This window comes from Hyposmocoma kahamanoa, unplaced genomic scaffold (assembly GCF_003589595.1).
Source record: "Hyposmocoma kahamanoa isolate Upper Pololo Valley unplaced genomic scaffold, ASM358959v1 88, whole genome shotgun sequence".
NCBI classification, from domain to species: domain Eukaryota; kingdom Metazoa; phylum Arthropoda; class Insecta; order Lepidoptera; family Cosmopterigidae; genus Hyposmocoma; species Hyposmocoma kahamanoa.
The window spans coordinates 5838110-5854911 of NW_020654466.1; the positions used below are offsets into that span (position 1 = coordinate 5838110).

Genomic DNA, 16802 nt, shown 5'->3' on the forward strand with positions numbered 1-16802 from the left:
GAGCAACCCCTAGAGTTTCTTGTTCATTCTTCTCAATGGAATCTGCCGTACGAATGAATAGTGGCGTTTTATCAATATGACGATTTAACGTGTTATTTTATTACCTATGAAAGATAGACATAATACTTGAGTTTGAGTTTGACAGGAGGACAGTTTCTTTAAGCGTGGTGACAAAATATAGGCTGAAATAAAAACATTATAAATGAACTCACCGTCCAACTGAATGTATTTGTGAGCAGTGGTGTGGCCATCCCACGGGTTGGATCTGAGGCGAACTTCGTACGCGCAGCCGGGGCGTGTTGTAAAGTCGCCCGCCACTGTACTGCTTACCGGCGGTATTAGGAACGAGGTGACGTTCTGGAATAAAACGCTGAATATTACTAAATTTGGATCTTTCTTCACTAAGTGTAAGACGTAGTGTTACGTCATAGAAAAATTTCCATATACAAAATAGTATGTTTCAAGATTTTTTCTGAATATTTTTTTTATTATACTATCTGTACCCGACATACGTTGTAGTACTACTGCCAACTTTATTTTAATTCAAATTACTGTTTCATCTGAAATTTAAAATGGTTCTAATTATGGAAGAAAAGTGGCCACGATTACAATTGGAACCGCTGTCGTCAAAACACACATAAACAAGTAATAAACGCTACGAAATCTTGATAATGATTGGTCATAGTTTCTAATTTAAAACATGTAACAAATTCTGGTTTGTTAATATAATTTAAACTTTACCCAGTCGCTATATCGTTGAAGGTTCAATACCTTCATTGCAACTGCCTTCGTGGCCAAACGTTTACCACGCCGGACTGCCACGCAGAGGTTCGATTCCCGGGCCATGAGAAATATTTGTATGGCCTACATTTATTTCTCTCGTGGGTTTGGGTGTAATATGTGGTTGTTTATCTATGTATCCACGGCACCCGCGACATAGGGTTTCCCTAGTGCCGGGCAATGTTGATTGTATACGTTAAAAAAAAATACGACGTTTTGATTTTATATTGAAATTTTATTCAACGTGCTGCCATCTTGCAGCCAGTAGTTGGACAACGATGAACAATTACCATCTGAATCAATTGGATAAAAAGAAAATTTAATACTTATTGAAATTACCGATGATTTAATCACGAAAGTTTAAGCACAATCGGTTGAATGATAAAGGGAGAAACATGTACAAACAAACATTCACTTTTATATACGTAAATATATATAACATTCCTCATTTATAATTCCATTACGGAACTCTTTATTAGTGAGGCTTACTTGGCTTTCAACAACGTACATTTTCGACTAGAAACTACTAACATATACAGAATGTACCATGACATTTGGCTGGTTCGATTCCCAGATCACTAAAGAAGAAACAAGTAACTTTAAAAAATGTTTGACTGCAGTATTACTACCTTTTAAAAATAAAATGTATCCATGAAAAAAAATATCCCATCTTTCGCATACCCGTGGGACATTCTGTATAAGGAGTTACAAAAGGGTCGAATAAAACATTTTCTTCTCTTTGTTCACATTTCGACACGAAAATTTTACGACATGAAATATATCGAATTTACTCATTGTTAGTGGCATTCAATATTATATATATAAAGCTACAAGTTCTTACTCACTGATAGAAATATAACGCATACTTCCCGATATGGTGGAAAAAAAGATACTTATACCGTTGTACGCGGATAGATACTAAGGAAAGAATCAAATATGAGAAGACCTAAATGTGGAAAATATGAAAGAGTGGTCAACGCCTTGCAAAAACTATAATATATGGAGGGAATATTTGTGCACTGAGATACACCCTGGTCAATTTCCGCGTGAAGTAAGAAATGTTCGAAATTCAAATAAACAAATGGCCGCCATACAAATTTCAAAGCCTCCTATCACGGAAACTATTAGAAATAGGTAGGAGATGCTCAAAGGAATGTCATAGAGGGTAACACTGGTCAACTGCCTGGGTTTAAAAAATTCAAGATGGCGATTTCAAAATGGCGGCCGAAGAAAAACTTGCTTCGATCTGACTGAAAATTGGCATGCGAGGGTCTTTATGAGTCCTTAATCATAATTTGAGGTTAAAAATTTATTTTTGCCATTTTTTAATATGGCTGCCATGTAAGTGTTTTTTTTCGTTAAAAATAGCTGCCGAAAGAGATTTGCTCTGATTCGACTGAAAATTGGCATGTGAAGGCCACTAGAAATAATTTGATAATATATGATAATAATTGTAATAATAATTTGTACTCAAAAATTTGTCTTTCGCTATTTTCAAATATGGCCGTCAGAAGCGTTCGTTGGCGGCAGAAAAAAAATCCTCAGATCCCTTTGAAAATTGGCATATGGGGATCTCTAGGAATGCTTGATAATAATTTGTAATCAAAATTGGTTTTTCGCCATTTTTCAATATGGCTGCCATAGAAGTGTTTTTTGGCGGCAGATGAAAATTTGCTCTAATTCGATTGAAAATCGGCATGTGGGGGAGTCTATAGGTGTTTAATAATAATTTGCGGTCAAAATTTATTTTTCGCCATTTTTTAATATGGCTGCCGTATAAACTTTTTGGCGGCAGATGGAAATTTGCTCTAATTCAGCTGAAAATCAGCATATCGGGATCTCTATGGGTGTTTAATAATAATTTGCGGTCAAAATGTACTTGTTACTTTTTACGGCCATAGGCCGAGGTATAGCGGAGGGCGAAGCCCGAAGCGTCCGCACGCCACCTTACGTAGGTAGTATACGGAGACTCTATAACGGTACAAGATTTCACAATTGTTCAAAATGTAAGTAATACTTCCCGATGTAGTGGAAATGAGATACTTATAGCGTTGTTGTATCTCGACCGTAGATTTTTCTCTCTGTTAGATTTTTTTTTTCTTGGAAGCTATGCCAAAAAGAGAAGCTTAAGGAAAAAATACCAGACAATCACTCCAAATTTCTGATTTCAAAGTAGGGAATTTCCTGTACCATGAGTGCCAGAGTAACTTCTCCTCCCACCTCAGATAATTCTGAGGGCAATACCCACAATACTCTGACCAGAACCAATTTCAAAATATTTTTTTGGTTCAAATCAGGGATCGAATCTAGAACCTCCTCATCAAGCGCCCATAGTACTTAATCACTGTGCCAACGAAGAGCATAAGCACACACACAACAATATGGGCATACTTAAAAAATACATATTTTGAGAATAATATCACGAACATGGGAAACATTTTAAATGAAAAAAGAATAAGTATTTTTGCAATTTAATAGGTATGCTCCTAGAACTTTCTTATTATTTAATTTCGACTATTGTTACGTAATATGAAAGTAATTCGGGTATTATTTTATATTATTATTTATTACACAGGAAAAAGAACAAATTACATTTATTAAAAGTCAAAACACAAACAATGAATGAGTGAATGAATGAATGAAATATTCTTTATTGCATTTAAAATTGCAGTTAAAATACAATAAAGTAACTTAGGTATAAAGGTAGTAAGATAATGTACAACAGGCGGCCATATTGCTATGTAGCAATTTCTTCCAGGCAATATTAGGATAGAAATTTGGGATATGCAAAAAGGGTGCAACCAAAGAATATCATTATAAGTACACTACCTAATAATTATTAATAAACTCGTATACGTAGATAGAAATATCCATACAAATCTTATTCATACATAACAATACATAAATAATAATGGTAAGTGCTTACATACTTTAAAAGGAAAAAGAAAAATGAAATAAAAAGTATAGGAAATAAATTAAAGGATAATGGAGAAAAAGACAAAACTTAGGAGTTGAGGAAGTGATCCTTGACACGTCGTTTGAAGGAATCAAGAGAAGGGGAACCTTAAATCGATTCAGGGAGAGAATTTCACGGGCTGATCGCAGAAACGGGAACGGGAACGGGAAAACTCAAACAAATATTTCTATAAAAAAAATCTTGCTGCAGACCTAAATACAGGACAAAATAATTGAAATAACGGGCTTACGTGCACAAAATACAAAATTATGTAATGCAATGTTAATAACATTAAACTATTATAAACTAGATAAATACAAATTTCGTAATATTTTCTTCAAATGTAATTGGAACCAATACTGAGATTCTCACCTCACTAGCTCGGAAAGAAAGCCTTTCCGAACTAATGAGGTGAAAATTAAAGTTTCAATACCCTCTCAAAAATAATTTTCTTCCTCCGAAAAATGTGCGTTAATTGCTTCCTTCAGCTCTACGTCATCGGAAAAACGTTTTCCACGAAGATCTTTTTTAAGAGAGACTGTAGACTGGATGATTCAATTCTTCAAAGCCACAGTCGCGCATAGCAGCCTTGGCAACACGCCCTGTTTGAACCGGCGCGTTGTCGTGGAGGAGAAACACACGTCAGGTAATTTTTCCACGCCTTTTCTCTTTAATAGCTTCCTTTAGGTTACGCAGAGTGCTTGCATAAGATGCGTTAGTAATACTATGACCTTTTTCTGTGTACTCAATGAGCAAAATTCCCTTTGAGTAATATTATAATATAATACTCTCAGGATCATAGCGATGAATCCACATTGCATCTCCGGTAACAATCCGACCCAAAACACTCGGCGAATTTTCACCATAGAGCTCCAAAAATCTCTACAGCACACGACTCGCACTTGTTTCTGCGACGCAGTGAGCATTCGCTGACCTTTGACATGAACTTTGATACATTAAACTCACTTGATCACTTTTGAATAGTGGATAATGAAGGAGCACAATTTTAATAGACAGCCACCATCTCTTCATTAATGATTTTTTTAGTTTCTCCTGTTTTTGTAAATGCTGCTTACAATAAGAACAGTCCAAAGTACAAAGTGTCAAGCTTGATGTGCTCTTGACTGTACTACAAACATTGTTTTTCTACACTGACCAGGCGGGGCATTGCGACACCATGAAAACTAGTGTGCAATCTATGCTAGTGCTTATTGTTTGTTGAATTTTGAGACTCGTTTGGATTCTGCAGTCAAGTTGCATACTGTTTGTCCTATCACTTTTTATCACAAAAAAATCTGATTTTCTACCATAAAAAGCCATATTTGATATTTATGATGTTAAAACGCTAATTTCAACGGATTTTACTTAATAATATACGGAACTGTACCCTTTTTATGTAGTTGAATTACAATATAATTACTTAATAAATAACACAAAAAGGCACAACTGACTACAAAAAAGGAGCAGTTTCTCAATTTGACTATGTTTTTTTTGTATGTATGTAAGCGAACACTCCGGAAATTTGTAATTTGTTCGAAAGAGGGTACATCACTGGTAGTCCCATTTAAATTTGAAGAAAATATGCGATCTCTCAGTGAGACAACTAGGGGATGAATGACTTTTGAGGTCGGTTTTTTAGAACTCCGTACTGAGATTATTCCGTTCTAAGTCAAGTACCTATTAAGTCACATTTGAGTATTAGTTATGCCCTTTATGTATAATAATATTTTTATATGTTTTCTACTAAGTAAAAATAAGAAAATAATTTTTTAAGAAATGGCTAATAAAAATTCAATTAAAATTTAATAAATTTAATGAACTATTTAGTATTCAAATTGTATTTTAAGTATTGTTTTTATTAGACAAACTTAGAACATTTATACACTCATATCTTCGAATTTTTGAATAGACTGCTTGAGTCTTTGTTTCTTTCTTACGAGAGCAAAATATTCATTACTTCAAGTTTAGTTAAATATATAGTCTATTCCGTTATCCGGTGACAGCTAAGGGTTAGTTCGGCAAAAGCAGGGGTATCTAAACTTTTAAGCCTGATTGTCACATTGACCGACATCTGTAGTTTTGAATTAAACGCAAACTATTCTGACTAGCCGGCTACTGAAATATTTAAGGCGGACGGCATGTACAGTCGATGCCCTATACCTGATCTCCTAACCGACCATTTGGTTCTGGGTAGGTTTAGTAGCAGTAGAGCCCCTTATAAAAGAGTTCAGTCCAAGTAAATGCTGCCTTACCTATTTCTGCCGCCAAGCAGTAATGTGAGCATTATTGCATTCCGGTTCTGAAGGGTGCTGGTAAAATACAGTCACATGGGACTTGTCAACTTATGTCTCAGAGCATTTTCGCACAACGTCTGATTCAAATTAGTTCCGAATCCGAGAAATGACGGTCCGAAATGTCACAGATGTCCTAAGTGTCATTTTGTCTCGGTTTCAAAGCGGACTTAATGCACAAGTGACATCCGAAGTGAGTCCCGATTTTTCTGGATTTGTATCGTTTCGGGTTCGAAAAGGTGACATACGCAATGGCAGTGCCCTTTGAGCTGCACTGCAACTGTTATAGACAGGCATCGAGTACATAACCAGAAATAGAGTCGAACTAAGGGCCATATATTCCTGGTAACACATTAGCGACACAGCTCTTATGAATATCAACTCCCGTTTGCACTGAAATATAGACAGGCCAACTACTGACCTGTGTGTACGTCTCCGTATATTCCAAAAAATATTCTGTAATTATTGTAATAAAGATAATATCTGTAACAATAGCGTGCTGTTCTATTTGATGGTGTGGGAAAACAGCAAAACATCTAATTACAAAACAAACGGAATCACATTTCATCGGTAATTAAATATTAAATATGTCATTTTGCAATTTTCGTCCATTATAACAAAGCTCAAGTTAACTGGTCGATTTGAAGGAAACAGTTGACGATACCCGTCAATTGTTTCGAACTCGAGCTAGCCAATCGGAGCACAGCTGTCACAGTTATGATACGGCAGAATAGTTTTCAAACAAATTAAATGAAATTTCGTCTCTATTTCTGGTTATATACTCGATGTAGACAGGCGTGTCGCTTTCCATCAAACCTTCGACTTGTTCGTCCCGTTACGTATCATAAAAAACCCCTGGTTCTCATTCGTTCTTCAAAAGAAGTGAAAGCAAAAATGCAGCTAGACGAAAAGTGTGTCATCCTCGACTAGTTTAGTGAGATTGTGAACAAACGTAAGCCAGGTAGGTACAGGTTCGTAACTCAGCAAAGAGACATTTACGGTAGTAATCACATACTCCGCAAAAGCCAGAATGAAATTATTGTGTACTCAACCGTGATCATGGGACCCACAGACCAAATAGTGGGACCTGTAAAGGGCCCGAAACGTTGGTTTGTTTGAAAAAACAAATATACGCGAGCACGTCAAGGATAAACCTACACATTCAATCAAGTTTGACAAGCCCCAGGTCCTTACAAAAGTAGTCCGTTATCTACCTAGGTTGCAGCGCGAGGCCATTGAAATTAAAAAAGATCCCAATTTCAACAGGGAAGATGGTAACTCCGGTTTGTGATCTAGTATTTCCTTAGATGAAAAATCCCAACCAGACGTAGACTGCAGTACTAAGTAATATTTTATAATTTATTCTGATTAATAATAAATTTAATGTAATAAAAAATTCCAAATTGTTCACATAAAATAATTGTAAAACATATCTAGCGTAAATTGGAATGTTTCTTGTGAAATTGACAAATAAGGTATTTAATTAATAACTTTTTGTAACTATAATGAAAAATAAGGTAGTTTGCGTTAATATTAGACATAAATGGTTGATGACTTTACCACCTCAGTCAACCGTGACCATGTGACCTGCAAAGGGCCCGAAACGTTGGTTTGTTTGAAAAAATAAATATACGCGATTTAAATCCGGAAAAATAGTTTCATTTCCTATCATGATATTCTAAACTAAAATATTACAATTAGGACATGTAACTAATTTTAGAACCTAAATCGCGTACGTTTTTTTTAAACTAACGTTTCGGATCCTTTATATGTCCAAGGTAAAGTCATACCATGACCATCTCATTTCCTATATATTACGAATACTCAATTCTAGGCAGTTTAAATACCATCTACCAGATCGTAACTACAGACAATAATTGCGTGAAAAACATTTTTCTTAAAAACAGTTTTAAATATCTGATAGACGGTTTGCCGTCAACCCACTAAGTATTGATTTGGAATTTCCTCGAACTACAGATTTGCTAATGGCTAAGAGGTCATTTTGATTCTTCCTCCTAAATACGGTAGGCAGATCAAAGTTATTTTCCCTCTTACTCTACAAATTGAGAGTCCTCCTACCGATGACGACGTACAAAGGTTTATCAATGAAAGTACCTTTATTTGTTATAGGTTTTTTGAAAGCTATATTGTGTTCTTAATTATGTATTCTTAATAAATTGTGTATCTTGTATATCTACATCTCTATTCACTGTGTAACGAATCACAGCAGTCGCAACAAATCTCTTTTGTACATAATTTTATATAATTTTTTATTAAACTGATAGAGTTTTAGATTGAAATTCTACATTTAAATGTACTGTTTTTGGCGCCCTTTTCTTTGTTATTGTTTGTTTTCTGTTTGGTTCGTTGTACTGTACATTGTCAAAATAAGCTATAACTCTTCCTTTGGTCTTACTCACTCCTCATTACCACCCGAATTCCTTTGATACGATACACACTAATTTCATGTTAAACCGGACGTTTTTGGACACAAAACATAATTAAGGCGGGCCGCCGAAGGAGAAAAGGGAAAAACTGTTTTACTTTATAAAACGGTTGAGGTATTTTCTATAAATAACGGTCTTACAAAAAATATACCAATACTCCTAAAGAATGTGCTAATGTGTTACACGATAGATTGTACTTTTTTCGATCATATAAAATCCTGAAAACATGCTAAGACGAATTATTTAAGAATAAAATATCTAATTTTGCTCACAAAATTTTTCATATGGTGATATTTCTCTATAAATACTACAGAGAACCTGCAAAATTTTGGTTTTCAACTGAAACCCTACAAGTTACTAAATTCACATTTCTCCCAATATTTGCAAATTGCCCAGCGGTTTAGTTTCAATCTAGAAAGGATTCATCACAGAAAATCTGTAAAGATTCCAACTCGCATTGCACCACCTTAAATGACTATAGCTGTGTCTGGAAGTAAGATTTAATACTTCAGATAATTTTGCATACGTGGGCACACAACTCACGAAAGTTTTGTCGCAATCAGTAGGGCTAGCACGATCCGTGTGCAGTTGCTGGTCTGCCATCGGACGCGTCCCCAGGTGGCGGATAGGGGAACGGCTCCCAGATATTGGAGCCGCGCGAGTATCAGGCTGGCAGGTCCTGGAGGACGAGGAGACCCTCTCCGATCATAAATATATACGGATGAGGGACTCCCATACGCCGCCCACTACGGCCTCCAACACGGCCCCCGGTGGGGGCTTTCCCAAGTGGGCACTCACCCGCCTGGACCTTGAGCTCGCAGAGGAAGCAGCCATGGTCCAGGCGTGGTGCCGAGCGGACCATGCCCAGGGTCAGAGGGACCCCGGGCAAAAAGAGTGTGTACTGGTGGACCGCGGAGATTGGGGACCTCCGCACCGCCAGTACCACGGCCCGGCGAGCCTACGGCCGTTGCCGCCGCAGGCGCCACATTCACAGTGAGGAGAGAAGGCTCCACAGCGCCCTTCAGGGCGCGAGGCAGGCCCTGAAGGTCGCAATAGGGCGGGCCAAGGACTCCGCGAAAGAAGAGTTCTTGGCCACCCTGGACGCGGACCCATGGGGGAGGCCGTACAAAGTTGTGCGCAACAAAATGTACGGCGCATCTCCCATGGAGTCACTGGAGCTGGATCTCCTCAACCGGGTGGTGGAGGGCCTTTTCCCCGAACCGCAGCCCTTCACCCCACCGGCCATGGTGCCCCCCAGAGCAGACGGGGGGCAGACTGAGGAACCCCCCCCGGAAATCACCGAGGGGGAGTTGGAGTGGGCGGTGGGACGGCTGCGGGGGCGGAAAAAGGCCCCCGGCCCGGACGGGGTACCGGGACGAGTCCTTTGCATTGCCCTGAAGCATCTCGGGACCCGCCTCAAGCATCTCATGGATGACTGCTTGAGGACGGGGTTGTTCCCGAGATGCTGGAAGGAGGGACGGCTCGACCTGGTGCCCAAGCCGGGCCGACCTGCGGATTTCCCCTCGGGGTTCAGGCCCCTCGTCCTTCTGGACGAGGTGGCGAAGATCCTGGAGCGAATCATCGCCTCCAGGGTCATCGAACACTTGAGGGGGACAGGCCCCGATGTGTCGCAGCGGCAGTACGGGTTCAGGGCTGGACTCTTCACCCTGGACGCCCTGGAATCGCTGCGACACATCGTAGAAGAGGGTAACGGCGAGAGGGAAGGCGTGGTGGCTGTGTCGTTGTATATAGCCAACGCCTTCAGCACTCTCCCCTTCGCCGTTATCAGGGAGGCGCTGAGGTACCATAATATCCCCAGGTACCTCAGCCGTCTGGTGGAGCACTACCTGGACAAGGGAAGGGAGGCGCGCCGAGCGCCCAATGAGGTGCGGAGTACCCCAGGGGTCCGTATTAGGACCACTACTGTGGAACCTGGGGTACGATTGGGTGCTGAGGGGCGCGTTGTTCCCCCGGACGGCCGGATCGGTCCCGGTCAAGTCCCAGATGAAATGGAACTTCGGGGAGCATTTCCGGCAACTTGCTCCCCGAATAGTGGGCGCCGCATCGGCGTTGGGCAGGCTCCTGCCCAACCTCGGGAGGCCGGGAGCCCCATGCAGAAGGCTATACGCCGGTGTGACCCGAAGTATGGCCTTATACGGGGCTCCCATTTGGAGTGGGGCCTTATCAGCGGCGACGAAGTCGCTGCTGAGGAGGCCCCAGAGGGTGGTCGCCCTGCGAATGTGCAGGGCGTACATGACGGTAGCCTGTGCTGCCGCATGCGTCCTCGCCGGTACTCCGCCGTGGGACCTCGAAGCCGAGGTCCTGGCGGAGGTCCGCACCTACCGGCGGGGAATGAGGGATCGAGGCGAGCGACCCGCTCCCCAAGAGGTGGAGCGGGAGCGCCGCCTCGCGGCGCAGCGCATGCGGGACCGGTGGAAAGAGGGCTTGGCGGATCCCCCCTATGGTGCTCGTACCATAGAGGCGATTCGCCCTGTCCTCGTAGAGTGGGTACACCGGTCCCACGGGCCGCTGTCGTACCACCTTGTGCAGGTGCTGACCAGGCACCTGCTTTCATTTTTATATAAATAATTCCAATTAGTTTTTAATTTTGTAGATGCACATTACACATGAAATTCTCGTTATTTAAAAAAAAAGAGATATGTAAGGTTGTAATTAGTAAGAAATTAAAAAGACGTTGCTCAAGCAAATATTCATACAACTATACCGTTGAAACCATTAGCCGTAGAAAAAAAAGCCAGTAGCAACTAAGCAAAGTTAACGCTCCTAAAAAAAGTAATGGGTGCAGAATTTTTTCCACTAATGGCATGACAAATTCAATGTAAACAGAGTAATTAAGGGCGCCTTCAAATTAATCGCTTATAGAAGTGCTATAGTGGCGCCACTGTCGTCGTGACACACGCGCCACTTTTACAGTGACAATTCGAGAGAGCCACGACGCTTCTAGCGAATTCGCTTATTGCTACAAGCATCGAGTATATAACCAGAAACAGAGACGAAATAAGGGCCCTCCGTCTCTGGCAACACATCAGGCAAATGGGCCTTATATGAATTTTACATATCAACTCTCGTTTCCGCTGAAATCACAAATTAGAAAGCTGAAATAGTACAGCGCCATCTCCGTATATTCCAAAAACGTTCTGTATTTATTGTAACAAAGATAATATGTCTAACTATGGGGGTCTGTTCCATTTGGTGTAGTGGGAAAAGCAGCAAAACATCTAATTACAAAACAACCGTGATCACATTTCATCGGTAATTAAATGTTAAATATATAATTTTTCAATTTTCGTCCATTATAGCAAAGGTCAAGTTAAACTTGTCGATTTGTAGTGAAACAATTGATGTTTCGAATTCGGGATGGTAATCGAAGCGCAGTTGTCATTGTAATGATTTGGCAGAATAGTTTTCAAACAGATTAAACAACATTTCATCTCTATTTCTGGTTATATACTCGATGGCTACAAGTGTCAGCGTTGGGCATCAATTACAAATATGTGGTTTTATTTATAAAAGGCCACATAGTAGCACTGCCAGTTGCAGCGAAATTCGCTACAAGCGAATTTGTACGAGTGTTACGCGCATTATTTGCGGGCGAGCACAACAATTTTCAAGAAAGTTCCATAGTGTGCATGAAATTGTCGCTGCGCACGTCAGTGTTTGAAACAAATTATTTTGTTTTCATTTGTTGTTTGGTCAGGGGAGACGTATCAAATATTGGATACGTGTACAATAATGGAAACCCGGCTATAATGAAAACTAAACAACACAATCTTATTTAAAAACTAGAACTACTTCAATGTAAGTTACCAATATTTAGCTATACTCCGTCCAACCATTTATTTAACTTTTGACTCCTCGAATTCTAATCAATAAGTAATGTCCTAATGCGTTTCCGATTGGATTTTTTTATAACAATCTTTTATAAAGAGATTTTTTATAAAGTTTAAATCGTGAATGTGAACGGGTTCAAAAAAGATGATATTGTGATGTTGCGTTTGACAATTTGTGTACCTTGAATTTTTATTGAATTGATATTCAATTATTTTTTGTGAAATTACTTCACTAGTTTGTTATAACTAAATTAAACAAAATAAAAAAATTAAATTAATACAAAGATCTCAGAAAAATGTTTTCGAGTATTCGATCTTTGTATTAATAATTATACCTAACAAACTAGTGAAGTAATGTCACAAAAAATAATTGAATATCAATTCAATAAAAATTTAAAATACAGTGAATAGCGACATCTCTCGCCAGGATCGGTAGCTGTAAAGGTACTAACTGCGTGATAAATCTTTCATAGATTTCTCATAAATGGCGCTACGACTAAAAAGTCGTTGAAAAACCAAATACAAAGACGCAAGCACATAGAAAAATTCGTGAGGTCCGCTGGTTCGTTCCGTGGCTTAGTTGGTATAGCGCCTGTCACGGTAAGCTAGAAGACGTCGCTCGGTTCGAATCCGGCCGGATCGAAGAAATTTTTTCTGAGTGTTCGATCTTTGTATTAATAATTATAATTTGTGTACCTACTCAAAAATGAATAATTAATATTAACGAGGATTCAAGTGATGATTCTCATTCATATGGATAAGAATCCGACGATTCATTATAATAAACAAGAAAAATTTATTATAATTATTTATAATTTATTTCATTTCATTATAATTTATTACACAGGTACCGAAATGAATCAACTTGAATAATCTTCGATACCTAATCTGTTGGCTCGATAAATATTGGAGCTAAGGAACACGTCGCGTCAGTAAAATTAAAAAATAAAGAGTTTGTTGTCTATTGTTGTGTGTCAATAATAACGGATTCGCTCTGGGCCTTTTGGAGGGAGAAATGTCGTTTTTATTTTGACTTTCAATTATTTTGTGAAATCTAGTTTAAAGTGGAATAGGATAGTGCTATTGCGCCTTAATCGAAGATTAAAACGCGAAATTATACGAATCTCGAACTAAAATACCTGTATCGGCTCGTTCTAAGGAATCCCGAGTCAATCCAAGCACGCTGCCTCAAATTGCCTATCCTCTTTGTGGTGGCCATATTTACATAAATATAATTAAACGTTTATGTTTTCGGCTGAAGGACTTTGTTTCCATGGCCAGCAATAAATTAATAAATAATTAATCAATAATAACGAAACTTTGGAGAGGCATGCATATGTTAAAAGTTAAATAAATGGTTGAACCCTAGAGGATGGAAAAAGTCTAAGGGTTGAACGGAGTATAGTCGTCTGCGTCATTTTTGCCTCCATTTCGCTGTTAGCGTTCAAAGTATATGTTTCCGTTCGAGGTTTTTTTCAAATCTTGATTAAAAACGCGAATAAAGTACCTACTATAAGTGATATTATATTTTGTAACAGTGTTACATACTAGCTAGGTACGTAGTTAGAATACAGAACTAAACGCAGTTTAGCGATAATTGAGCAGGGTGAAATTTTCGTAACCGATTATACATAAGAAGATCATGCATATTTAAAGTACATTCCTCCAAAAATATTGAACAATATTAAGTATTCAAATCGTACAAAAGAATTTTACTTGACTTCTCTCCGCCGCTGAAGACGATGTAAGTGAATTATCAAACTTCGTGGGTGTATTTTGACGCTTTCAACGAATTGACGCTTCAAACGTGGCGATATTTTCGTGGCCGAGGCATAGTGAATTACAAGGTAGGAAGGCAAGTCACGGTCCAAAAACTTTCTTATAAATTTCCCACGGAACACCAAATGAAACTTCCTTAGCGATAAAACAGCTTTTAAGTAGTTTATCATAAGGTTCCCTTGTTGCCTTACAAAATATTAGCAACAACAGCTTTCCAAGGTAACAATTTTCCGTTTCCTATTAAAGCCTTCTGAATAGAAATCACGTTATGACCTTCCTTCTGGACAATTAAATAGAGTGACTAAGGTGAGTCATTAAGGCGATTGTTTGTTTCACAATACTCAAAGGGGTATATTTATCCTTTATTGCGAACTTCGCATTGATGGTTAAAATATCTCTACGTCGCACAAATTTTATTTGTGTAATATACTTTGATCGAATAGATGCGAACATTTAGTAAGTCTTTTTTAATAGAGGGGATCTCTCAGTAAAAGTTCTTTATATTGACTTATAGAGGAACTCCCTCGAAATATCGTGGCGCAAATGCTTTGAGTAAAGCGTCGTGACATTGCATTTTGCATTACCTAAAATAAGTATGAAGGGAGGATTGAAATATCGAAGATTAGAGACCCATGCAAGTATGTGGAGAGATATGGAGAAACATGGAGATAAGTGGAGATAAAAGGAGATAAGCGGACATATATTCAACTAAATGAAAATAGATACGTTATTAAATAGACAGGATACAGCAAACAAACATTTAATGTATTTAATAGTAAATATCTGAACAAATTACATAGGTGATAAAGGTGTAAATACGCAACTTACCGAAGGAATGTCGTATTTATGCCACGGCCGCATGATACAATCTTTTGTTCTGGTCGTGCTGTCGACTAGTATCGAATATTCACGTGCTGGCCGCCCTGGAACAAAAAAAAACTATTATATTTTCACTAGTAAAACATAGTTAGTTGGTGTGTTCACTTGAAATGCTTATGGAAAATAACAATGATTCAGATTACTTACTTCCGTAGAATCATTAGAGTATATAAGCGGTGGCAGGGGTTTCTTATCGACACCCTACCGACTATTTTCCGGTTTGATAAATTAAGGAAAAAACCTCGCAAGAATCTCACGGCAGAGCATTTCAAGAGATTTTTAAATACGAAATATATCACGTATTGTAATGTTACACACGAATACAGACATGTTTTTAGCAGCTACCTTTAAATATTTAACATTTAGAGGCTTAAGAAACACAACACAGGACGCCTTTTTTATGAAGACACCTTGCAGTTGGCATCGGACAAAAGGGCATGATGAAGGCTCTCTTAACCCGTATAAAAATTCCTGCGGGCGATCTGGTGCGCCCTTCACCCTGAGACATAAGTTGACAAACGCTATATGCCTGTAATTTCACCAGCACCCTTACCCTTCAAAACCGGAACGCAGTAATGCTGGCATGACATTACTGCTTGGCGGCAGAAATAGGTATGGCGGCAGTACCTCCCTGGACGAACTCTTTCACAAGGAGCTCTACTCCTACTAAAAATGACATAGACAACTATGATAACGCCATACAAACGTAACAGCGCGTTTTGTATGTGTGCACACGCGCGCCGTATACGGACGGTAATATTCGCATAACCGCGATGCACTCGCGTTGCGTTGTGCGGGCCGAAAGACTTCAAATCTTACAGTGGAGGGTAGGTGGTATATGTGGGTATCTATTAATATTGTATTTTCTGTAAACCTTCATTCGAAAATAAAAGGCAGTCTTGTATTGCGTAGTTTCAATGGTGGCTCGTCATTTACCTAATTTCCTTATATAAACTAATTGGCGACGAGGTACACAGTGAAATAGTATTTTAAGTTTATATTAAAAGTGCGTGTTACTATGACAAGTAATAGTGCAAAGGATATGAGCGGTATAAAAGAATTTAAGGTGCATGTAGACCGATGGTCTACATACATGACACGTTTGAAAGCTTGGTTTACGATCAATGACATCAAACCAGCCGAACAATCTAAATATTTAGTGGCTGCCGTCGGTACAGAAGCCTTAGACCTAATTATAGACCTTTGCTATCCTGATAATCCGGAACAGACATCATTGAATGATATTGAAAAGTTGGTAGAAGAACATCTTTCGCCCAAAAGGTCTGTCATTGCAGAGAGAATGATATTTCGATCGTGTAAACAACTAGAAAATCAATCAATTAGTGAATACCTAGTGCAGCTGAAAAATTTAAGTAAAGCTTGCAAATTTACAGGCACTGATAATCTGAAAGAACATTTACGTGACCAGTTCGTACACGGTTTATATAGTGAACGCATTCGCCAACGAATTCTGACAGAGAAAGATGAAGAGTTAACGTTCGCCCGCGCCGCGGAATTAGCTTTATCGCTGGAGGCGGCAGTGCGAGACTCAGGCGACGCCGCGCGACCCCATACGACGAGCGGTGACGAGGATGCTGTTTACGCGGTGAACAGTCCTAGCCGTAGAGGCGGCGCTGGAGACGACGGGCGAAGGATGCAGGGCGCGCGTCGCCAGACAGGGCCCGGGGTAAGCGTGCACGGGGCCGCCGGCGCTGGTGCCCCGCGATGCTATCGGTGCGACGGAAAACACTATGCGGAAAAGTGTTCGTTTATAAATGCGGAGTGTTACGTGTGTGGTAAAAAAGGTCACATCGCAAAA

At 39.4% G+C, this 16802-nt stretch overlaps 1 protein-coding gene across 3 annotated transcripts in view; it reads right to left on the minus strand.

The window, feature by feature from the left end:
• The window catches only part of LOC113235992, a 74049-nt gene that overhangs the window by 22809 nt on the left and 34438 nt on the right, over positions 1-16802 (minus strand). For 2 of the 3 annotated variants that reach the window (XM_026471915.1, XM_026471917.1), the window contains exons 3-4: positions 14933-15027; positions 213-357 (exon numbers count right to left, since the gene is read on the minus strand). In XM_026471915.1, the coding sequence (XP_026327700.1) occupies positions 213-357; positions 14933-15027 (240 nt within the window). Of the gene's footprint in view, positions 1-33; positions 105-212; positions 358-14932; positions 15028-16802 lie in introns of those variants that run through there. The other variant, XM_026471916.1, reaches the window with a different exon arrangement.